General features: G+C 35.5%; 2 protein-coding genes across 2 annotated transcripts; one reads left to right on the top strand and one right to left on the bottom strand.

Annotated features, from left to right (window-relative positions):
• Positions 1-583: 583 nt before the first annotated feature.
• LOC11416576 (probable galacturonosyltransferase-like 1) lies at positions 584-2,353 on the top strand. Its single transcript, XM_003611857.4, has one exon. It carries the CDS (start codon positions 856-858, stop codon positions 1,957-1,959), a length of 1,104 nt encoding a protein of 367 aa, XP_003611905.2. The 5' UTR covers positions 584-855; the 3' UTR covers positions 1,960-2,353.
• Positions 2,354-21,539: 19,186 nt separating this feature from the next.
• Positions 21,540-23,105, bottom strand: LOC11410645 (probable pectate lyase 16). The gene is made up of 4 exons (XM_024783899.1): positions 22,767-23,105; positions 22,210-22,565; positions 21,960-22,095; positions 21,540-21,764 (listed from the first exon to the last, which is right to left on the bottom strand). Exons 1-4 carry the CDS (start codon positions 23,100-23,102, stop codon positions 21,540-21,542), a joined length of 1,053 nt encoding a protein of 350 aa, XP_024639667.1. The 5' UTR covers positions 23,103-23,105.
• Between the last annotated feature and the right edge of the window lie 2,521 nt (positions 23,106-25,626).

The raw sequence follows: 25,626 nt of genomic DNA, 5'->3' as shown, positions 1-25,626 counted from the left end.
ATTAGTCCTCAAATTATGCCAGTAAGTCTTAAATCGATCAATATTTTAGAGGGGTATAATTGGAAACACAGGAAAAATTATATTGAAAAGTTAAGTTTCGAATTTTTACAATTTCCATCAATTTAGTCCTTGTACACGTGGCTGCCTTGTTGACACGTGTACAAGACAACACATCATGCGAGGGACACGTCATCACCACTAACGGAGCTTTTGGACGGAGGGATCATTTTGATGGACGTCTGTAAAATTCAGGGACTAAATAGATATTTCGCAAAATTCAGTGACGAATTTGGACGATTTTTTAAAATTCAAGGACGAATTTGAGGTATTAGTCCTAAAAAAATTATTTATTGGTGTAATTAAAATAATATAATTAAAATAACATAAAAAATATAAATGATACCACTTATTTTAAGACTTTATTTTTTCTTTTGGTAGAGTGACATACGAGTAGAAGAAGTACTGTCTCTACCAAAAAAAGGAAGAAGAAGGACTGTAATTAATAAGCACCGATACGTGGCATAATATCCAAAATATAAGGACGTATATTAAATACTCCAAGGACGTAATACATAAAGTAAAAATCAATTTCCGTGTGGACATTATGCTTGAATGAGAAAATTCAAAATATCATTGACTAAATGACTTTATGCATTGAGTTTGAGGCAGCTACCTGTTTTTGAAATCTAAGCAAAGATCAATAGTGGCTTGTAGAAGCAATCTCTCTCGTAAATACAACAATCCCTCCATTCCTTCTCCCTTCAAATGCTCTTACTAGATCCATCAAATAACCTCGAATTAAATCCCCTTACTATATAATATAAATCATCACATAACCATATAGAGAGAGAGGCCATGGTAACATTAACATCCATGGTCTTCACCATTTCTCATTTCAATCTCCTAACTCTCTTATTTCTCTTCTCAACTTATCAACATGTCACCTGTACCACCACTCAACTCTTTAAACAAGCACCTAAATTCTACAACTCCCCTAACTGTCCCTCCATTCATACGTCAACATGGACAACTTCGTCCGAGCAAACTACACACACAAACACAGACGACTTTATTTGCTCAGACGAAGCAGTCCATGTTGCAATGACACTAGACATAAAATACCTCCGCGGCTCAATGGCGGCCATTCTCTCCGTCCTCCAACACTCCTCTTGTCCAGAAAACACCATCTTCCACTTCATCACCGCCGCATCGAAAACTACCTCCACCGTCACCCTTAACACCACCCTCTTAAACTCATTCCCATACTTAAAATTCCAAATCTACCCCTTCAACACTGAAACCATTTCAGGTCTAATCTCAACCTCAATACGCTCTGCACTCGATACACCTCTCAACTACGCGCGAAATTACCTCTCTAACCTTCTTCCAAACTGTGTTCACAAAATCGTTTACCTTGATTCTGATCTCATTCTTGTCGATGATATCGCAAAACTCGCTGCAACGAATCTCACAAACGAAGCCGTTTTAGCTGCACCTGAATACTGCAACGCGAATTTCAGTTACTATTTTACCCCTACGTTTTGGTCGAATCCTTCACTTTCGTTAACATTCGCGACTCGGAAAGCGTGTTACTTCAACACCGGAGTTATGGTGATTGATTTAGCGCGGTGGCGGATCGGAGATTATACGACGCAGATGACGGAATGGATGGAGCTTCAGAAGAGAATGAGGATCTATGAGCTTGGTTCATTGCCGCCGTTTCTGCTTGTTTTCGCAGGTAAAATAGTTCCGGTTGATCATCGGTGGAATCAACATGGGCTTGGCGGTGATAATTTCCATGGGCTTTGTCGGGATTTGCATCCGGGCCCGGTGAGTTTACTTCATTGGAGTGGGAAGGGTAAACCGTGGGCCAGGCTTGATGCTAATCGTCCTTGTCCGTTGGATGCTTTGTGGGCCCCATATGACCTTCTTGAAACTCCATTTGCTCTTGAGACCTAAGCCTGTATCAGAATTTACAGTTTATTTTATCTTTTTATCTCCATGTAAAAAAAAAATCAATGTTTTTGGTTGGTGGATTTAGTTTTACAGTAGATTTATGGTAAAATTTACTGTGACACCAAATATGCACGTGTAATACGGCGGCTTGTCTTTGGGGAGTTGGCGCTGGAGTCGCTCCAGGCTTGGCTTGCTATATATGGCTTACTGTAAAGTCAGGTAGATAAGTTGTGGTATACTACTATTTTCACCTTCTTGGTGAAGTGAGTAATTGTGAGTTTACAACTTCTGGTAATTAAGAATGAAGAGATTTTCATGTATTGTTATTTATGTTCTACTGTGCAATGTCCATATATTCTCACAATTATAAATGAGAGAAAGTTTGTTACATGAAGAAGTATAATAATGAAAGTTTGTTATATATGTTGCTGCATGCTCAAAATTAGATTCAAACATAGAACCTTGCTTAAGTTAGAAGAGACTTATATCATCCCTTCTAAACGATCTTGGGTAAATTTGAATATGTTTATTATACTTCAATTTAAAAAGGCTTAAATGTTCTTTTGGTCCCTTAACTATTTAATTGGTATCGCTTTGGTTCCTTAACTAAAAAAAAGATTGTTTGAGGATTTTAAGTTTTTTTTAGTCTCGTTTTGGTCCCTTCTGTTAGGTTTCCGTTAGGGTTTTAAAAAAAAGTTAACTCCTGGACACGTGTCACATTGTCATTGGCTCTGAGTTTTTTTTTTTTTTTTAAATATATTTTTTTTTTTGTAAAAAAAAATAATCTCAGAGCCAATGACAAGGTGACACGTGTCCACACTTAACGTTTTTTATTAAAACTAACGGAAATCTAACAGAAGGGACCAAAACGAGACTAAAAAAAAACTTAAAATCCTCAAACAATCTTTTTTTTAGTTAAGGAACCAAAGTGATACCAATTAAATAGTTAAGGGACCAAAATAACATTTAAGCCATTTAAAAAAATACAAAAAGAAAAAAGAAGTATCAGCATCTTGCTTAATGAATTCTAATTGTAAATGAATTATGTCTGAATTGAGTCCGGTGGTGAATTGTGAGCACAATTGTGGTGAATGGAATAGTTTTTTTTTTCCCTTTCTTCTTTTTCATTATGGAATTAATTAAGTGGTAGCCAGGAACTGTGGTGCGTCGGTGACCTTGGGTTTATTATAGGCTCATAGGCAGGTATGTTATGGATTGGTATGAAAAGGATAGTATGTGAATATGTCAAAGTGATGCTTTAAGTCATGATGTTTCTGTTGTCTGGCCAAAGCCAAACATTACTTTTGGAGATTTTATCATAATGATAATGATCCTTATGTCTTCTTTTTAGTAATCCATAATTTCGTTGCTAATTTGAATAGGACTGTGTCTTAACTTTTTTTTTACCCAAGAAGTTTATTTCCCACGATAATATATTCAACTTTGGAATAAACAACCAATGCTTCTGCTAAAACCTATACACACGGTGAAATGTCTTGGAAAATATAGAAGCATGCATATGAGTCAAGGTTTGAATGAATGAATGAAAAACAAAAAATGTGGTGTACAAGTAGCTACAGTCTGAACTTTGAATGCAGATATTTCATATTTGAGTAATCAATGTCAGAATGTACGTTCTCATTAATTCGTCGTTGATAAGACATGCATCCTCCAACATCCACTTACTAGTATCATTTTCTTTTGTCATATTTTTCAATAAGTCAAATTTATTAAAACGTTTCAGGTCAGGTGGACCAAAACAAGCAGTACAAGCATGTAAGTATGATTTTATTTTATCAAAGGAAATTCATTATTATGATTATCTAGCAAAAATAATAATGATTATATGATATAGATTTTTTTGAATTTAAAAAATAAGATATATAATTTACTTCGTAAAACGTATTAAATGATATAGTCACACTCTTAGTAGAAACTAAATCAACAATAAGCCTAGCTAAAAATCTTATAGCTCATGTGAGAAGTAAACATATATATAGAGATCAAGTTACATTTCCATTATGAGTAAAGGAAGGATATCGGTAATTCATTGCAGAACTAAAATTCAAGCGGGATATTCTTTTTCTTTTTGTTAAGTTGTCTAATGGCTAGAATTCATAATTTTTAAAGTGAAAAAGGTAAATAAGTGAAGTGTTTGGGATTCAAACTTCCGACACTGCATATAATAATGCATATCCCTATCAGCTGAGCTATGCTCACGGGGACTCAAGCGGAATATTCTAACCAAGAGAATGATGGATTATACTAAGCAAACTTTTGTAAATTAAATATTATTAAATATAAATATAGTAATGGTATTAAAAGGAGTTATCGTGATGTTATTCTGAAATATTGATGCATAAACAACGCTTTGAAATGAATCACTATTATTTATCGTTGTGTAAGGGTTGAATGTGATTGAGCACTCGATGTTGTTTATCACCCTACCCATATGTTTAATCAAGCCTTTTATCAGTATTGAGTGACAAATTGATACAAACAACTTCATCCAAAAAGAAAGGAACAAACAACTTAGAAAAGGGTCTCAAACATGGCTGTTTTTATGAAATTGGAGGCTCCGACTTTAATAGTAAAGATAGACCCTTAATAATAAAAAACAATTTTTTTTTTAAAAAGAAAAAAAATTATAATTAGAGCTTTGCTATGTTACATGATAATTGTAGGCCAAAAGTTACAAGTGTTTTAAAAAAAGAAGAAGTCATATTGCGTTTTTAAAGGCGAAGAGAGTATTGAAGACATTTAATTTAGAACTCAAATCTATGAAAAAATATATGAAAATTGCTTTTCTGACAATGAAAACTTCCTTTTGACACAAGTAAATCTATGAAAAAATATATGAAAATTGCTTTCCATGAGACGCCGACAGTTAACAACCGCTGGCACCAGCGGCAGTTAACTGCCGTTCACACCAGTAAACAAGACCAGTGCAGTTTTTCCAGGAAATTTGTCCTGTTTTTGCATCCAATTGCAAATTAAAGTAAAGAATATAAAACGTACAAAATAATATTTCACAGATAAAATTAAAACGCAAGAAATAATATAAAAGGTATGTCGGAAAATGTCATAGAAATAAAAAAATGTACGGAACATGTCATAATTATACATCACCATGATCAAGTCAAAAAGTACATAAAAAAAAGCCTTATCATAATCAACCCTGCTGCCTAGCATGCCTCGGCCCCCCTGCGCCGCCTGGTAATCTGATACGTAAGGGAAGGGCGACCAGTACCGGCTATCCGCATCACCTCCTGGACAATATCCTCTTTAGTCATCTTGGCTTGCCTGACCACAATATCGTCAGCTATATGCACCACATCTCGGATGATCGTCGGTGTGTTAGGCATCTCTCTGGCATGCTCCTCCTCTATGATCTGCTCCACGTTCGCCGGCCTGGGAGGAGATCCTTCATCAGGTGGGCGAATACGAGGGTGAGAGACTTTGGCATACCAAGCATGTAGCCAGGCGCATGATGCCAAGGTCTCTCACACGCATCTCCCCAAGCAGTGAAGAACCACGCTTGAGCGTTTTGCAGCACGGTGGTCAGCAAATGCGTAGGCATCTGAGCGACAGATGACAAATGTCTGGGAACATCCTGTACATAGAAAAGCTGCCTCTTTACCCGCTGTCATACCCCAATTTTTGACCCAAGATCCCACTGACACGCGCCATTTAACCCTGATCAGTCTCACGTTTCAGCGAAAAATTCGGCAGGGAGGTATTTTAAAATACCTCATTTTGTTCCGAGTCGGGCCCTCTTCTCTCAGTCTTTAAAATTATTTCCATCTTTTAAATTTTTATTTTAACTTTAGTCTAAAATTAATTTAATTTCTTTTATTCCCATTAAATCCAAATTTCATTTTTTATTTTATTTTTATTTTTATCAAAAAAACGAAAATGTAAATATTATTTCCTTTTATTTTATTATTTCATTTTTTTTAAGAGATAAGTCCAAAAGTGTCAAAAATCCAAAAGGTGGTCCAGATGCACAAACACGTTTTTTTTCCAATCCAAAAAAAACAGTCTGTATGCTCAATCTCAATCCAAATCCAGTTCAAGCCTCATCCGCCAAAAAGCCAGGAACACAAACGCGTCTCCATCCGATTCCATCCCAATCACCTAATTTCTGCGGATTTTAAACAAACCCTAGCCTCAACCTCACTCTATAAATAGAGACCTGCACAACACAAAGAAAGGACGAAAAAACAGAGGACGGCATCGCAACACAACGCACACACACAACAGAAGCCAGAAGCACACGACATCGCACAGAACCGCAACACCAACAACACGGCATCGCACAACGACACACACACACAACATCACAGAACCAGCCAGAAAGAAACCAAATCAAATCAAAATCAAAAGGTATAAAAAATTTCTTCCCTTTTAGATCTAGGTGGAACCGGGCCTATTTTGAAAATTTCATACATAAAATCGGAACCGGAAGGAAGAATAGAGTAGGTTTAGAGAAAAAAAGTAAAAAAAATATAAGTTTAGGGTTCCGGCACGGTGGCGCCGCCGCACTGGCCGGCCAACCACCGCCGGAACCCCATCCTTTCCGTCGGAGAAGAAGAGAGAAGAGAGAGGACAAGAGAGAGAAGGGGACGGAAGAGAGAGAAAGAGGGAGAAGAAATGAGGAAATTAGGGTTTACACCCTTTATATACCCTTCAAACTGGTTCGACCCACGACCCATGACCCATGACCCGATTCGGTTCCTTAAGCCCAATTCTTTTTTGCTTCCTGCAATACCCCTGTTTACTACTGCACCCCCCCCCCACCGTGTGTTTGGACCATTTTTACTTGTATTTTTTTTATTCTTTTTCGTATTTATTTATTTCTTTAGCATTTTAATTTTTATTGCAGACCTTAGAATGTAAATAGGCTTTTTATGTAATAGTCATAGATTTTATATTTCTAACTTAGGGTAGCCGCGCTTTTATTCTTTTTGCTCCGTTAGTTCTATCTTATTCCAAATATAACAAAAATCACAAAAACGTTTTCATAAACAAACCTTGATCCAAATCAAGTGATCGTCTTTATTTTATTTCTTTCATAAATCAAAATTGCAACCAACTTTAAATCTACTTTAAGTCATTTTCTTTTAAAAAAAAAAATACAAACCAATTCTTATTTTGCCACTTGGCTTTTCCTTTTAAAACTTTTTTTCAAAACTAATAAAAAACACAAAACCAATCAAACGTTGTTTTCTACCCCGAACTACGAGGTTTTGATCCTTCACGGGTACGTAGGCAGAGGACCATGTCCTTCCAAACAATAAAAATGTAGATATTTAGGTCTTTATTTTTCCACTTTAATTCCTTCTTTTCAAAATAAGCAAGCAAGTTATAGCATTAATTAAATAAAATCAAGAGGTTCCCGTAGAGTACTACGGACATAAGGGGTGCTAATACCTTCCCTTTATGTAACTAACCCCCGAACCCTAAATCTTTTCAAATAGGGGTAGTTTGAACTTTTTTCCCCTTTTTCTTAAAAAATTAAATGTTCAGTCGTGAAATAAATTAGTGAGTCAAAAGCTAATCAAATAGCCTTGATCTCCAAAAAATGACGCGACAGAAATGGCGACTTCACTGGGGATACCCCCCTAAAGAGGGTTGAGCCTAACTTGGCCTTATTTAATTCTCTATGCTATAACTTGCTTAAAACAAAAAAAACAAAAAAACAAAAAGATGGAAATAGTTGTACATATCTTCTCTTTTCTTTCTCCTCTTTTCTCTTAAACATGAGTGGTGAGATAAGTCCTACACCCGGGCTTGAGAGAAACATAAGATAGGACGGTGGTATAACCAAAGTGCCTTTCCGAGAGTCAAGTCTCGTGTTTGGGTTCATGTGGTACAACCCCACTCAATGGAGGGATCTTGGAAGTAATTTTATGTTGACATGAGTAGTCGTGTTGGCATCGTATTTTCAAGTGACCGTCAAAGTTGAGGACCTTTAGTTACCTTAAACCCATCTTGGCCTTTTAGGACGTAGTGCGGTGGCTAATCAAGAGTAGTCTTGAATTAGTTGATACGCGATACTACACTCAAACGAAACTTTCATACGAATCTTATTGGATCAAGAGTAGTCTTGTAACCCGATAATATTCGGAAGTGGTTAATGACTTTGGGAACTTGGTAGAACCCGTGATACAGGTACATCTGAAACCATAGTCCCTACCAACTGGCATTTTTACCCTTGACTCCAACATTGTGGACTTAACATCACCATGTTTTCACCGTTTGCGTAGCGTAATCATGCATACACGCATTCATTCATAAAAACTTTTTTTCTCTCATTAATATCGAAGGACTTAGATAAGTTCTTGTAAACATCAAAGATATGGACCTTGTAAGAAGGAACACCAAGAAATACAACTTCAAAAATCTTAACTAAGTTTTAACTTTTGTTAAGAACTTTTTCCTTACTTTCGAATAGGGAACCAATTGCAACATCTTCACAATTTTCAAATAAAATATTGTTCCTTATCAAGTTTACAATTACTTTGACAAGTCCTTCAAAAAGTGTCTATTTTTGCATAAGCATATCATGCATCATTTTGCATTCATAATTTCAAGTCAGAGTCTTACACTGTGTCTTTTCTACTAAAGGTCAGTCCATCTCAAAGAGTCATGGCATCCTCGTCTGAAACTCACTCGCATTTACAACACTCGAACAATCATGAAGAAAGGATGAAGTTTCTCAAACAAGAAAATCAATTGCTCCGTGAGGAGGTGGCAGTCATGCGAACTAAGATGGATGAAATGACTGAATTGATGAAAGCATTGACGGCTGCACATAATCAACCACCACCTCCTCCTCCTCCTATCAGCACTCAAGCCGAAGCAACTGTCTCTATTTTTCCTGAATGGACGATACCTGTCAGTACTTCCCCAAATTCTAGGCCAGAAGATCGTCCTTGGAGTGTCCCTATTTGTCTCAATGAAGTATTCCGCCCTATTGCTTCTGAAACTCAGATGCCTACTCATCAATATGCAGCTCATGTTCCTCCGCTTCCTGTAAGAGCTCCTCCAGTTGTCATGACTTATTCAACACCTATGATGCATACCATTCCACAAAATGAAGAACCCATCTTCCATTCAGGGAACATGGAGCCCGATGATAGAATGAATGACTTGCGGGAAAAATATGATGAAATGCATCGAGAAATGAGGGCTCTCCGTGGGAAAGAAAAATTTGGAAAGACCGCTTATGATCTCTGTTTGGTGCCGAATGTCCAGATACTTCACAAGTTCAAGATCCCAGATTTTGAGAAGTATAAAGGGAACTCCTGCCCCGAGGAACATTTGAAAATGTACGTAAGAAGGATGTATGCATATGCTCAAGACGACCAGGTCCTCATTTGCTACTTTCAAGAAAGTCTGGCTGGTCCCGCCTCAAAATGGTACACGAATCTAGAGAAAACGAGAATCCAAACTTTTCGTGATCTATGTGAAGCTTTTGTGGAGCAATACAGTTATAACATGGATATGGCGCCGGACCGAAGTGATCTTCAGGCTATGACTCAAGAGAGCAAGGAAACGTTCAAGGAGTATGCCCAGCGATGGAGGGATACCGCTGCCCAAGTCAGCCCGCGTGTAGAAGAGAAAGAAATGACCAAGCTCTTCTTAAAAACTCTCAATCAGTTCTACTACAAGAAGATGGTCGGAAGCACGCCCAAGAACTTTGCTGAGATGGTTGGTATGGGTGTACAATTGGAAGAAGGAGTCCGAGAAGGACGATTGGTCAACAATACCCAAGAAATTGCCGACTAGGTGGAGACAGGATCTCTCTTGCACCTTCCATCAAGGGGCACAAGGTCATGACGTTGAGCACTGTTTCTCCTAGGAAATTGAAGTCCAGAAGCTGATCGACGACAATGTGTTGCATTTCGAGAAATTGAATCCGAGTGTGTAACTGCAATTGGGTTGATGTTTATGTCTTCTCCTGCTACTCGATTTGTTTCTAGTGATATGTTTGAAAAACATCCTTTCGTCCCGCCCGAGATGAAAGTGAACTGGTGTAGGGCTTTTTACTTTAAGAAATTGTCATCATTAATAAAAAGGTCGTTTTTGATCCCGACTTTGCTTTTATTTTGTGCTTTTTCTTGGAAAATGGTAATACAAAAAACCAAAAAATCTTTCTTTAATCATTCTCAAATATCTGCATAATCATAACTTATACTTACTTGTCAAAATCAACAATAAATCATGCATTAATAAACCCGTTGAACACATTTACCATGTACTCTCTTCCAACTTTGAGTTCCTTGTATCCGAAGCTGAAAGAGACATGAATGAAGAGACTCATGACAAGATCTCTCGCCTACTGGGGCATCTAGCCATCAAAGCTACCAAACAAAAATCATGAAGATAATCCAGAAGATGGCACTCACTTACAAAGACTAGTTCGAGGTGCTACCATTCGCTTTGCTCGGATATCGTGCTTCGGTACACATTTCAACAGGGGCATTCCCCCTCTTTCCCTCAAGTATACAACAGGGAGGTGATGCTTCCCGCACGATCAAAGTCCCAACAATAGGAGTTATGTCAAAGTCCAAGCTTGAACAAACTTAAAATGCATGACGACCTTGTACAATCATGTCAAAAAAGTTTGAAAACAAACTTCCAACAAGAAGGTTCGTCCCCGTGAAATTCAAGAATGAGACTTTGTGCTCAAAAGGATACTATATTTCCAATCAGACTCCAGGGGCAAGTGGACGCCTAACTATGAAGGATCGCGTGCAATAACTTCTCCAACTATGGATGACAAACTCGCACTTCCTATGAATGCCGGTGCGGTCAAGAAATACTTTGTAAAAAAAAATAATAAAGCTCGATAAGTCGCAAACCTTAAAGTACGGCTTAGGCAAAAATGAGCGTCTCGGTGGACTGAAAACCCAAAAGGGCGGTCCAGGCAAAAGTTAGAGACATGAACAAAAATGGTTATCCTGATAGATTGAAAACCCCAAAGGGCGATCTATGCAAAAGTTAAGGATCAAAAGACAAAGTAACTGCATCCGGTCAAGCACAATCCACTTGGGGCATCCAGCTATCAAAAGACCTCCGACTCGAAGCATCTGCAGATCAAAGACTCGGAACAGGGGCATTCAAAGTTGTTAGGGAGAATAATGGTTACTGTGTTCAATGTACCCTCCCCATTACATTTACCATTTTTCCAAAATTTTCAAAAATCCGTGGAGCCATGCCCTTGACAGGTCACCACTCAATTCATCAAACTTGAGCCTGTGTCCATTTATTTGGAACTCTCATTTATTCTATTTGCATAATTTCTTCTTAAAGCAAAAAAATTTCAAAATACAAAACTTTTTTTTACATCTCTTGAAAAGTGTGAACAACAAACACATTCTCTTTGAACTCGTGAGTAGGTGAAGTATACATCAGCATCCGCCTCGATAACGGTTACACTCCGGAAGAGAAACATGGCTAAGCACTATGGAGAGGTCCTATACTTTGAGCAAAATGCTGTCACAGTCAAAAAATACAAAAAAATAATATAAAGAAGCTCGCTAAGTTGAAAACCTGAAAAGGCGACTTAGGCAACAGAGAGCGTCCCGGTGGACTGAAAACCCGAAAGGGCGGTCCAGGCAAAAATTAGGGGCAAAACAAAAAATATTCCCGGTGGACTGAAAACCCGAAAAGGCGGTCCAGGCAAAAATTAGGGATTTTTCAATAAAACAAAAGGCATGACTGCTGAAGCATACCAATGGAAGGACACTCTGTGCCGGTTTACAAATGGCGACTTCTTCCAGACTTCTTTCATCAACAATGGGCTCACCCCCCAGGAGGCATCGGTGGCTACCTAGTGCCAGGTTCTTACACCATCAACGGCTCGTTTTGCTCACAATAATATCATCTCCAAGGAAGGTTGCCGAGTTGTTTGTAATGCAATGTCGGTCCGACTCCCACCCTACCTGTCTTGTCTCGGTTCATCGATTCACGTGTCATGTACATTCATATATCCATACATTCATACAATCATGCATTCACCAATATTTTCACATAATCATACGTTTATGCGTACACGACATATGCATAACATCAATTCACACATAATTGCATCAGTCAAAGCTTACCATTGTGTCAAGCCGCAAGTTTCTACAAATGAGCGTCTTCCATTTCAACTTCAATTTCAAAAGTGTCATCCCCGGCGTAAAGCCGTGCTAATTATGTCACTAATCAATGTCTATTTCAATTTCAATTTCAAAATGTCATACCCAGAAATAGCCGTGCTAGTTATGTCACTAATCAATGCCAAATTCCGAAACGTCATCCCCAGCGTAGCTGTTCCAGAGATGTCACCAATCAAACATTTCAAGCGACCAAGTCCAACCAACGAACAGCTTGTGTTTTTATTTCAAGCGACCAAGTTCCAACCAACGAACAGCTTGTGTCTTTATTTTAAGTGACCAGTTCCAACCAACGAACAACTTATGTTTCAAGCGACCAAGTCCAACCAACGAACAGCTTGTATCTATCTCTTTACCTTATAACGAGTAACCAGTTCCAACCAACGAACAACTTATGTTTCAAGCGACCGATTCCAACAAACGATTAGCTTATGTCTACTTTCTTTCGAGTAACCAGTTCTAACCAACGAACAACTCATGTCAATCTGTTATCTTTATGTCCAGCGACCAGTTCCAACCAACGAACAGCCTGCAACAAGTGGCCAATTTCAACCAACAAATAGCTTGTATCTTTCTATTATTTCATTTTCAAAACCAAGCCCACAAACGGACATTGGAGCCTGAACCATTGCACTTTGTTTCGAGATATCGAGACGATGAGGAACAACCATTTTCCCCAGTGAAACCAGGTTCCCCAGTAAAGTCGGATCCCTTTCTTCGAAGAATTTGAGTATCCCAGTGTCTTTTCATTCCAGTCGAGCTGTCATTGTCATCATGCATTCATAATTAAATCATGAGCATTCATAAACATCTTAGGTCAAAATTGGTGCACTTTTGTATTTAAGTCTCTTCGGCTCGTCGAGTCAAAGATTTTACCTTCGAATCTCTGAGCGAAGAAACTTAAATAGGGGCATCTGTCATACCCCAATTTTTGACCCAAGATCCCACTGACACGCGCCATTTAACCCTGATCAGTCTCACGTTTCAGCGAAAAATTCGGCAGGGAGGTATTTTAAAATACCTCATTTTGTTCCGAGTCGGGCCCTCTTCTCTCAGTCTTTAAAATTATTTCCATCTTTTAAATTTTTATTTTAACTTTAGTCTAAAATTAATTTAATTTCTTTTTATTCCCATTAAATCCAAATTTCATTTTTTATTTTATTTTTATTTTTATCAAAAAAACGAAAATGTAAATATTATTTCCTTTTATTTTATTATTTCATTTTTTTTAAGAGATAAGTCCAAAAGTGTCAAAAATCCAAAAGGTGGTCCAGATGCACAAACACGTTTTTTTTCCAATCCAAAAAAAACAGTCTGTATGCTCAATCTCAATCCAAATCCAGTTCAAGCCTCATCCGCCAAAAAGCCAGGAACACAAACGCGTCTCCATCCGATTCCATCCCAATCACCTAATTTCTGCGGATTTTAAACAAACCCTAGCCTCAACCTCACTCTATAAATAGAGACCTGCACAACACAAAGAAAGGACGAAAAAACAGAGGACGGCATCGCAACACAACGCACACACACAACAGAAGCCAGAAGCACACGACATCGCACAGAACCGCAACACCAACAACACGGCATCGCACAACGACACACACGCACAACATCACAGAACCAGCCAGAAAGAAACCAAATCAAATCAAAATCAAAAGGTATAAAAAATTTCTTCCCTTTTAGATCTAGGTTGAACCGGGCCTATTTTGAAAATTTCATACATAAAATCGGAACCGGAAGGAAGAATAGAGTAGGTTTAGAGAAAAAAGTAAAAAAAATATAAGTTTAGGGTTCCGGCACGGTGGCGCCGCCGCACTGGCCGGCCAACCACCGCCGGAACCCCATCCTTTCCGTCGGAGAAGAAGAGAGAAGAGAGAGGACAAGAGAGAGAAGGGGGCGGAAGAGAGAGAAAGAGGGAGAAGAAATGAGGAAATTAGGGTTTACACCCTTTATATACCCTTCAAACTGGTTCGACCCACGACCCATGACCCATGACCCGATTCGGTTCCTTAAGCCCAATTCTTTTTTGCTTCCTGCAATACCCCTGTTTACTACTGCACCCCCCCCCCCACCGTGTGTTTGGACCATTTTTACTTGTATTTTTTTTATTCTTTTTCGTATTTATTTATTTCTTTAGCATTTTAATTTTTATTGCAGACCTTAGAATGTAAATAGGCTTTTTATGTAATAGTCATAGATTTTATATTTCTAACTTAGGGTAGCCGCGCTTTTATTCTTTATGCTCCGTTAGTTCTATCTTATTCCAAATATAACAAAAATCACAAAAACGTTTTCATAAACAAACCTTGATCCAAATCAAGTGATCGTCTTTATTTTATTTCTTTCATAAATCAAAATTGCAACCAACTTTAAATCTACTTTAAGTCATTTTCTTTTAAAAAAAAAAATACAAACCAATTCTTATTTTGCCACTTGGCTTTTCCTTTTAAAACTTTTTTTCAAAACTAATAAAAAACACAAAACCAATCAAACGTTGTTTTCTACCCCGAACTACGAGGTTTTGATCCTTCACGGGTACGTAGGCAGAGGACCATGTCCTTCCAAACAATAAAAATGTAGATATTTAGGTCTTTATTTTTCCACTTTAATTCCTTCTTTTCAAAATAAGCAAGCAAGTTATAGCATTAATTAAATAAAATCAAGAGGTTCCCGTAGAGTACTACGGACATAAGGGGTGCTAATACCTTCCCTTTATGTAACTAACCCCCGAACCCTAAATCTTTTCAAATAGGGGTAGTTTGAACTTTTTTCCCCTTTTTCTTAAAAAATTAAATGTTCAGTCGTGAAATAAATTAGTGAGTCAAAAGCTAATCAAATAGCCTTGATCTCCAAAAAATGACGCGACACCCGCTCAGGTAAATGACGGTACACCCCCTCCTTCCCGCACATCAGCCATCCCGAGTAAGTGACAATAAGCTAAAAATGGCGTATCTCTCTGTGATCACCATAAGTAGAAAATCTGACGTCATCCACCTCTAAGCGATCAAGCAGTAAGTGGTAATGGTGCACATCAGTGTGCCCTCTGCTAGTAAGCCATCTCACAACACACGGTCTCTCCGGCTTCCAACTCTTGTTTTTCTTCCTTGGGTACGGACCTGCCAAATGCTCCAAAATCCATTCTTGCAACAAATAAATAAAATACATTATAAAAGCTTCATAGAAATATTTAAATAAAATCCTAAATAAATGTAGTCTAACTTAGGAAAAAACTAATATAACATGATAATAAAAATTATAAAATAAATTCATAAAGAAATTAAGATAAATATTAAATTATTAGCATAAAAAGAGTGGTACTCCCAGCCATCGTTCTGTTATTCAGAATAACAGAATCACCCAGATAATCGTACATGTAAGCTAAGGTCATCCCTCCCCATGACCACTTCCCAATCGCCTGCAAGTCCGCCATACAATCAAGATATATCAAGTCGATGTATCTGTTCATTTTGTTAGTAAACAGTGCACAACCGACGAGATATAGAAGGAAACTTCTCACACACCACACCCTCCTCTTGCCTCTCTCCTGCAACTCCTCCCTTGTCTGTGGGTCCTCCAGCCGTCTAGCCTATGTCAGGTGGTCTTCATAAACCCGCTTCAGTGTGGGATAACTGATATGACCAGCAAACTCACTCCTAATCTCAGCCCTAGCATCAACATCTGACATGCACAACAACCTGGTCATCAAATCAATCGCATGCTCCTGACCCATTGCCTCGTCGTGGTCCAGCATGCGGCCGTGAATAGGAATGTGTAGGAGATTATGCACATCGTCCAAAGTGATCGTCATCTCCCCCACAGGTAGATGAAAACTATTGGTCTCCGTGTGCCACCTCTCGCACATAGCACGTATCATGGCATGAGTGACACTAGAATATCCCGTGTATACCAAATCATGTAGGCCAGACCCCTCCACAAGCTCCCAAAACCACCTCAAACCCGCCTCCTACTTACCAAGCTCTTTCATCTTTTTCCCTGCATTTATACACTTGTAACCTGTCTGATCATGCCACATCTGAAATTCAAATTAATTAAGACATTGTCACTATTTTATATAATTAAAACACTTACGCTACATAATATTAAATAATTAAAACAATTATGCCACATTCTTTGAAATAATTAAAACACTTACGCTACATTCTTTTAAATAATTAAAACACTTACGCTACATAATATTATATAATTAAAACACTTATGCTACATTCTTTTAAATAATTAAAACACCAACGCTACATTCTTTTAAATAATTAAAACACTTACGCTACATAATATTATATAATTAAAACACTTACACTACATTCTTTTAAATAATTAAAACACTTACGCTACATAATATTATATAATTAAAACACTTACGCTACATTCTTTTAAATAATTAAAACACTAACGCTACATTCTTTTAAATAATTAAAACACTTCGCTACATAATATTATATAATTAAAACACCAACGCTACATTCTTTTAAATAATTAAAACACTTACGCTACATAATATTAAATAATTAAAACACTTACGCTACATAATATTATATAATTAAAACACTTAGGCTACATAATATTATATAATTAAAACACTAACGCTACATTATTTTAAATAATTAAAACACTTACGCTATATACTATTAAATAATTAAAACACTTACGCTACATTTTTTTAAATAATTAAAACATTTACGCTACATTCTTTTAAATAATCACTTTAAAGCATTTAAAGAATTTTAAACAATTTAAACACTTACATTATGATGGTTCACCCAAAGAGGGTTCGCCACATGCCTCGCGTAGTCGGACAACAGTGACGTGGTCTCAGGTCCTCCAGGATAGGGAGGCTCTCCAACAGGATATGCCGGTATCGGCGGAATACGACGACGTCGTCGCTGAGTCTCAGGCTTAGGCTCACTCTCATAAACAACATTCTCTACCTTAAGATAATCCGTCACAACATCCTCTGGCACCTCCTCATCACTTGCCACCTCCTCATCCTCTGCCTCGTCCTGCTGCTGATAAAACATTCTATCCTCCTCCATCCGATCATATCCAACAAAACCCTCCTCATACACAGCCTCATCATGCGTCGGTGTCGGATCAACCACCTGGGATGAGTAATCCATCTGTGAATGTGAACCCGACCCATCTCCTCCACCTATCCTCAAGTCCCTACGTCTCCGGATCTTTGGAACATATGGGTGTTCAACCTCCATCTCCTTTCGAGCGCTATTTGTCATAGCAGGTTTACCTTTGCGCACCCTACCCTCTCTAATACGCTGCTCCCGCGTATCCTCGTCTCCAGCCATATCTGTACAAAAACAAATTAAAAGAGGGCATAAAAATTATCTAAACATTATATCATAGAAATCCAAGCCATTGAACCTAAGATATTGAACCTAAGACAAGTAACATGCAACATATCACAAAAAAAATCAAACACCTTAAGTGCATTTCAAAAAAATCACAAAAAAAGCAAGATTATTTCACTTAGACATTTCATCAAACACCTTAAGTGCATTTCAAAATACTAGCACAATTAGTGTTAATTCAACTACATTGTACCTAAACCTACTTTAAACAACAATGCCAGCAAAAACCAAACATTATAACATCAAATTCTAACATAATTTGCAATTTTTAAACCTAACCTAAACACTAAAGTTTTGCTAAAATTATGAAAACTAACACCCTAAGCAACCTACATTGCATGTAAATAAGAAGAAAGATACTTACTTGTGAATTAATTGATGAAATTTGGATGATTTTCGAGCAAATTGAAGTTTGGGTGATTTTTGGTTATATTTTACAAGTTTTGAATGAGTTGCTGTAACCAGAAACTGGAGGTTTTTGGGTTCTTATGATACAAAACATAACGGCAGTTAACAACCGCTGAGTCCAGCGGCAGTTAACCGCCGACGGTTCTTCCAACAGTAGTTAACTACCGCTGGAGACTTTTTAGTAAATTATTTATGTCAATAGCGAGTATTCCATATCAAAAATTTAGGAGGCCCAATTCGGTACGTAAAGCTGTTTGCATCCCCTAATGGATGACTTTGGTCACGAAACAACGTTCAAACCCAAACTCTTGAAAATGCTGTGAATCATTTTAATAAATAGTCTACATTGGACCGACAATTGAAAATTATTCAAAGTACCAACATCATCGATGTAGTCTATTGAAAGAAGAAACCTGGGACTGCTGATATATTCTCATGAGTGATATGAAGATCTAATCGTGTATTGTTCGACAAAAATAAAAGGAAAATTTATGTGTTGAATTTTGAGAAACTCATTCGTTTTAATTTATTCTTAATTGGTTATAATCAAGTCATATTGTCTCACTCAAGTTTTTTACTCAGAATATCTCATTCATTCGGACTAGTAATAACACGATTTTCTATCTTTTTCGGATACCACAAGTCGTGGTAGAATTTTGACTAATTTTCAAACGTAGTCCATCATGGATATCAAAGTGATTTAGTATACAATTTATCTTATAATGGTTTACATCATATAGTCAATTATTATTATTATTATTGTTATTATTATTATAGAGGAATAAGATGCATGACCATTAGAGGAGATAAAGAAAAAAAAAATAGAGCAAGAAGCACATGGAGTTGGAGTATGGAGGAAGCAATAATAATAGTATTATATAATGCATATGAAGGTAGATGTGGAACATAATGGCCAATAGACAAAAAATTAAAAAAAGAAAGTGATGTGCCCATGGAGATAAACAAATTCCCAAAAATTATGGTTAGAACTTAATGAGGCCTACAAAGTTTTTTTTTTTTTTTTTTTTTTTTTTAAAGAAGAGACCTACAAAGTTATTAGGAGGATTATTAAAAAATAAAAAAATTTAGGTAGCAAATGTGAAATCTTGAAAATATCTCTTTATCAAAGTAGATTGTCAGATTGTTAAGGATATAGCTCATATCTCACAAACGTCTGAGCTCGAATCTCACTGTCAATATGTGAAACTCGTTTATCTTTATAAGTTTTACTTGAGTCTTGAGGTTTCTTCTGGAACTTCTAAACCAACTCGTTTAAACTTTTTTTTATAAACAAATCTCATTATTTGCCATTTCTTTTTTTACTATTTCATTTAAAAAAAAAAAAACTATATTTTCTGCTATCCATTTCATATTTTGTAGTATTTTCAATGAATGATTTGTTGGGTGGGAGCTAATAGTTCCTTTTTTCAACTAAAAGTAACAGCGATAGGTGTTACTATCTATTTTAGTTGTGCTTGTTTCTTTCACTGCTGGAATATTTGAGTTTTAAGCAACTTCATTTCAAGTTCAACTTAGAAGGTTACTGGAGATTCAATCAATGTGGAAAATGGTTACTTGAAGATTCGCAAACAGTATACATTTTTACCTAACAGCAGTGTAGCAAACGGTAACTTCCAAACTCTTAAATCCAAAGCTTTGATTGTTTATACCTAACAACATTATAGTTTTTTTATTTTGGAAAAATGCTAACAAATGTTTTTAGGATATTGTTTAAGCATTCAAATGCAGTAACTTTTACGTTGAAAGTTGAGTAATTATTACTTTTATATTGTTTGATTTGTATTTTCAAGACAAAATATCTTTTTATGAGTACCTTAAACAATGTTTTAAGATACTTGTGAGCAATATCCTTTATTTTGAGATAGTAATGCGATTTTTCGTTCAACTTTTTTTATTGAGATAATCTAATATTCTATTTTTTTAGTTTTTTATTTTGAGATAATCCAATATGATATTTTCAGAAAAAAGAGTAAAAATAGTAGAGTAAAAAGCATCACGGAGGGTCTAAAGAGCAATTTTCTCATCATTTACCTTTATTTCTTCAAACTTTGCTTTATTCCCTCTGTAGCACAATAAAATTTACAATTAGAGTAAAATCGTAAATTAGATATACTATGAAATACAAAAAATTAATGATTAAGAGTAAATTTTACCTCCCCTAAAAAAAAGATTAAATATTACCTCAACACTCTTAGTGGACAATAAATCAACAATAAGCCTAGCTAAAATTCTCATAGCTCATGCAAGAAGTAAACATATAGAGATCAAGTTACATTTCCATTATGAATAAAGGAAAGAGAGGTTTAAAGAGTTTAGAGAGTAGTTGAATTAAGTGGGTGTGTTGTAACTTGTAAAGGGTGATTCAAATTTTGAGAAGATAAGAGTATGTAGGCCATCATTGAATTCACTATCGTTTTAAAGTGTTTATAATTTGATTTTTGCTCAACATGATTTTCATGTAAGTTCAAGGAGTTTCCTTTGATTTCCATCATTGGAGTGCACATCCTCTCCATTTTGTTAGGTCTGGATATTCATTAACATTGGGTTACTACTTACTACTTTGTCGTGGGCACCTTGTATAATTATTTTTGGTGTTTTACTTCCATCTTGTTCTTGGCATGTTTTATGCTGCCAATAGTTTCTGTTAATATATATTCTTTTATTGAAAATAATAATTGTTGTTCAAAACATGAAAGTTCATTCATAAAAACTTGCAAGTCAACTTTTGTATCAGATTTTCTACGCAATATAGTATAAATCGGGTTATAGAACGTCATGATTGGTGGATTACAAAGAAAACTTTCGTAAATTAATTAAACATAATTACTAGTATTAAATATAAATATCAGAATGGTATTAAAATGGTAGCGAGTCTACCGTGAATCATTTTAATAAATAGTCTACATTGGATCTACACTTGAAATTATTATTATTATTATTTTTTTGAGAAAAGAAATTATTATCATTATTTTTTTTTGACAAAAATAAAATGATATTCATTCATTCAAATCGAGAGATTACATCATTCAACACCGCTAAAAACGTAAAGGATGAATCTGCGAACAAACTCACAGCATCCAAGTTAATAGCATATAACGGCATAATGCCTACAAAAATATATGATAAAATTAAAGTCACCGGAATATCCATGGCCTCCGGATCTGCAACGTTGACGTTCAAATCTTTGATTGTATAATCGATCTATCAATAGGAATAAAATGAACACCGCAAGAAGACAGGAAAAAAAATAACGCCGCACAAGACGACGAACAACAAATCACCACACTTAGATGATGAAATCACAAAGAAAAAAACCTAGATCTATGTGAAAGTCACTTATTTAGATTGAAATAGAGAGAAAAAGATGAAGAGGGGTGGTTTCAGGTTAAGAATTGACCCAAAACCACCCCCCAATGAAGAAACGGGAAGAGAAAACCTAGAGAGAGAAAATTAGGGCCGGCTTGTTCACTTGAAAATTATTTGATGTCGTCTATTGCTTGCAATTGTTGCTATTCTCTTGAGTAATATGATGATCTAATCGTGTATTGTTCGACAAAACCTTGAAATGCGCCTTGCTTCAAGATCAATATTCTATATGATTTTTTGTTCAACATATAGAGGTTCTACTACATTGAAATGCACCTGAAGATCTTGTTAATGTTCTTACAGATTTAACATCAACAACTTTAAAACCCTGTTCTTTGCTATAATTTGGCTTTGGCACACGACTTCCTTTTGATATTGCAAAGGAGGCTCCATTTTCAAAAGCGTCTCTTACCGAATGAAATTCCCATTTGTCTCCATTTCCATGACCAATTTTTCTCCATGTTACCTAAACACATTATATAATTAGAAAAAAAAAGGTTAGAAAAACCGTGTCATTTTCTTTTCATATTAAAAGTGAAGAAAATAAACTATATATACAAATATCTAAACTCAATCGTGTGATTTATTATTAATTTTAGGTAACTTCATCTTCATTAGTCATTAACAAGTTTAAATGAATGGCATTGCTAAATATGATTACCTCTTTACTCCCAACTTTAGGAGCTATGAAGAGGTTAGATTCACTTTTGAGGCTAGGCCCCATGCTTCCACCGATGGCATATTGCATCCACCCTAAGTAAAGATTGTTGGCTACATGTGCATATCCATGACGAATTCTGAAATGTTATTTTGGCGATAAAAAAATCAACATTGTGTAATAAATTTCCTTTTCTATATTGTATAACTTCAAATTTTATTATTAAAAAACTTTATGAACATCAATACATTACCTTGGCATTCTTTGGTTGCAGTTTGGTCCAAAATGATTGTACACGACAGTAACCTTCATGTTTATGTCCCTCACATACCCATCATCATGTCCAAGAAGCATAACCTTATCTTGTTCTCTAAACCAGTTATTGGAAACAGTCACATTAGTAGAACCTCGTGTGACATCAAGAAGACCATCTTCACAATCATAAAGTGTATTATGATCAATCCAAATTTTAGAAGCGGTGACCAGTCTAATTGCATCTCCATCTACTTGCCCCAAAGAAATCACCTTCCCATTTGGCCCCATCACCATCCCCGGTGTTTGAGCTTTGCAATGATGAATTCGAATGCTATGAATGATAATGTTGGTGGCCTATAAAATAAATACTTGTTACTAATTCATGAAATAGAATTCCGTATAGCTACAATTAGCAAAATAAATTTTGAGAGGAAAAATGTGAAGTTCCTCTCCAAATACATCACTAAATTTAGAGAGATTTTTTTTTGCCAATATATATTTTTTTCTTTCTAATAACTTTCATTTAAAGCGTAATTAATTGTATTTGGTGATTACCTTGAATATCATTAAGCATGCATTATCAGCAATGTGCACATTGACTCCGCGACCATCAATTGTTGTGAAACTGCTGATGAGAAGGGACTTGATGAGTTTAATGTTCATGTCTTTTTTGAATGTGATCCACACTTTACCTTGAATTACAGAAGCTCCATATCTCAACGTACCAGGTTGAGGATTTATAGGATCATCATTTGGGTCAGTAACTTTATATTGGATGATACCCTTACCAATGTTGTTTGTCATCTTTCCAGCATAGCCTACCGAGCAAGTCGCTAGTTGTTGTCTATGTTTTCTCCATTCAGGATTTGGTCTCCAACATCGATCAATCATGTTCATTTTCAATCCCATTAACTTGGTTTGTTTGGCAAAACTAAATTTTGAAGTGAAAAATATGGTAATCACAACGGCCAGAACAAAATGCCATAGGATGAAAGTGGGACCCTTCGATACCATGATGTAGTTAAATATTCTTGACAAACTTCGAATGAATGAAAAAAAAGAGATAAGAAGTGGAAATGTTTTTTTGGTTTATATTGTAGAGGTAGAGGTATATGGAAGTGATTATATATACAAATTTTCTTCAAGTCTGTTAAAGTTGTTTTAAGAAATAATTGGAAAATTTAGCAACTTCCAAATCTTAACCTCATGTTGTAATAGTTACCTAAATTTAGGTAGTAACCATAAACAAAATTTGTTAGTCTAGCATACTACAATAATATGTTGAATTACACCAAATGAAACAAACAACACCATTTTTAGGGGGTGTAAGTGGTTGAGACAACTGATGAAACCAAAAATTCAAAACGAACCAAACTGAAAAAGTATCCGACCTTATTAGGTTTGGTTTGGTTCAAAACCGAACCGAACCAACTTAAATCGAGTTAGTTTGGTTCGGTTCTTAGTTTTTTATTTTAAGATCCCAAGATCCGATAAATCGAACCGATGCTAACCTCACTTCCCATTTTAGTAATATTATCTCTCCTCACATGCACTTATGATTAAGCTCAAAACTAAAGTCCAACATAAAACACTTCTTACTTCATTCACTTTCTCTCATCACTCACACTCTATTTCGTTTATACCAAAAAAGAACACTAGCCGCCAGTCATACCTAACTCATCGTTGCTCACCGTCGTTGGGATCGTCCATCTCTTGTTAGTTTTTTCATGTTAGTTATAGAAAGTAGTTTGAAAAAACAGAGAACCTAGAAAACAAAGTTCTATGAAATATTTGAGTATGTTTGTATGCATGAAATACAAATTTGTTAAAATATGAATTTTTTAATTGTATTTTCAACCGAACCGATCCAAACCAACCAGTTTGGTTTGGTTTCTTTTTTGAAAAACATTAAAAACTAAACCAAACTGAATCGATAAAGATTTCATTGGTTCAAACATTTTTTTACCAAAAACCCATCCAAACTGAACCGCTATAGTATTGTACCCTTTAAATCTTTTAAAATTATTGTATTCTACTCCGTATGGTCCCCAATTTTTAATTTTTTTGAAACTTTTTCCACCCTTTTGGAATGACTCACTCACTGCAAGGGAATGTTCCTCATCATCAAAGGATGAATCTTCGATCAATCTCATAGCTGAAGGTCCACTCTTAGCAACTCTCATGCAGACAACAATTATCATGCATCATCTTGGTGTTTGAACATTTTTTATTTGGTTTTCATTTGGATGATTTTTGTATGATTATTATTAATTTCAAATATGTTTATTTCATTTTTTTTCCAATTTTTTTGTCCTATCTAACCCTTAAAGTTAGAGTTTTTTTTGGTGGAACTTAAAGCTAGAGATTTAACTTTAAGAGTTGATGTAAGTAGATGCACAATTAAGCTTGCCAATATCTATATTTATAATAATTATGTTTACCCATATTAATTTTTAATTTCTTTTTTCATCATGTCTTCTGTTGTGTCAAAAGGCTTTATGAAATGCACATAGTTTTTTTTATAAGCATGAAATGTACATCTTTAGTTACGAGGTAATCAAGTATTAAAACATTACTCTCATATAAACATGTATCATAAATATTTATTTTAGGGTTAATGGTGTTTTTCACCTCTGTAATATAGGTCATTTTCGGTTTTCGCCCCTATAAAATTTTCGGTTTGAATTGCATCCTTGTAAAAATTTTTTTTTCCGGAAAACACCCCTCCCCCATCCAACTCAGCAAATTTGCTTACGTGGCGCTGATTTGGAATTTTTTTTTTAATTGGCCATGTGTGAAAAATATATCCACATCAGATTTTATTTTTTTTTAAAAAAAAATCCAAAAAATCAAAAAAATATTCTGTTTTTTTTTTCAAAAATTTAAAAAATCGAAAAAATAATTTTTAAAAAATTCAGTAAAACAGTCATTTTTATTTGGAAAAAAAAAATTATAAAGAACTATTTTTTTGTTTTTTTATATTTCGGAAAAAATCTTAATATTTTTTTTTGAATTTTTTAAAAATTAATTTTCGATTTTTTAAATTTTTCGAAAAAAACTGAATATTTTTATGTTTTTTTGGATTTTTTTTATTTTTTAAAATTTATTTTTAAATATAAAATCTGATGTGGATATATTTTTTACACATGGCCAATTAAAAAAAAATGTCAAATCAGCGCCACGTAAGAGAATTTGCTGAGTTGGATGGGGGAGGGGTGTTTTCCGGAAAAAAAAAGTTTTACAAGGATGCAATTCAAACCGAAAATTTTACAAGGGCGAAAACTGGAAATGGCCTATATTGCAAGGGTGAAAAACACTATTAACCCTTTATTTTATCAACAATACAAGAATAGATTAGTATTATATATATATGGAGGTAGTTTATTAGTTAAAATGTAGAGAAAGACAACAAAAT

Source organism: Medicago truncatula, chromosome 5, assembly GCF_003473485.1.
Source record: "Medicago truncatula cultivar Jemalong A17 chromosome 5, MtrunA17r5.0-ANR, whole genome shotgun sequence".
In the NCBI taxonomy this organism is placed as follows: Eukaryota; Viridiplantae; Streptophyta; class Magnoliopsida; order Fabales; family Fabaceae; genus Medicago; species Medicago truncatula.
This window is presented reverse-complemented; position numbering and strand designations above follow the sequence as displayed.

Bases quoted from the DNA above. Each gene is read 5' to 3' on its own strand.
- LOC11416576 (XM_003611857.4), top strand. From the start codon at position 856: ATGGTAACATTAACATCCATGGTCTTCACCATTTCTCATTTCAATCTC.
- LOC11410645 (XM_024783899.1), bottom strand. From the start codon at position 23,102: ATGATTGATCGATGTTGGAGACCAAATCCTGAATGGAGAAAACATAGA. The intron at 22,096-22,209 runs GTAATGTATTGA...ATAACATTTCAG, and splicing joins TGCAACCAAAGAATGCCAAG to AATTCGTCATGGATATGCAC. The intron at 21,765-21,959 runs GTAATCATATTT...TAATGTGTTTAG, and splicing joins CTAAAGTTGGGAGTAAAGAG to GTAACATGGAGAAAAATTGG.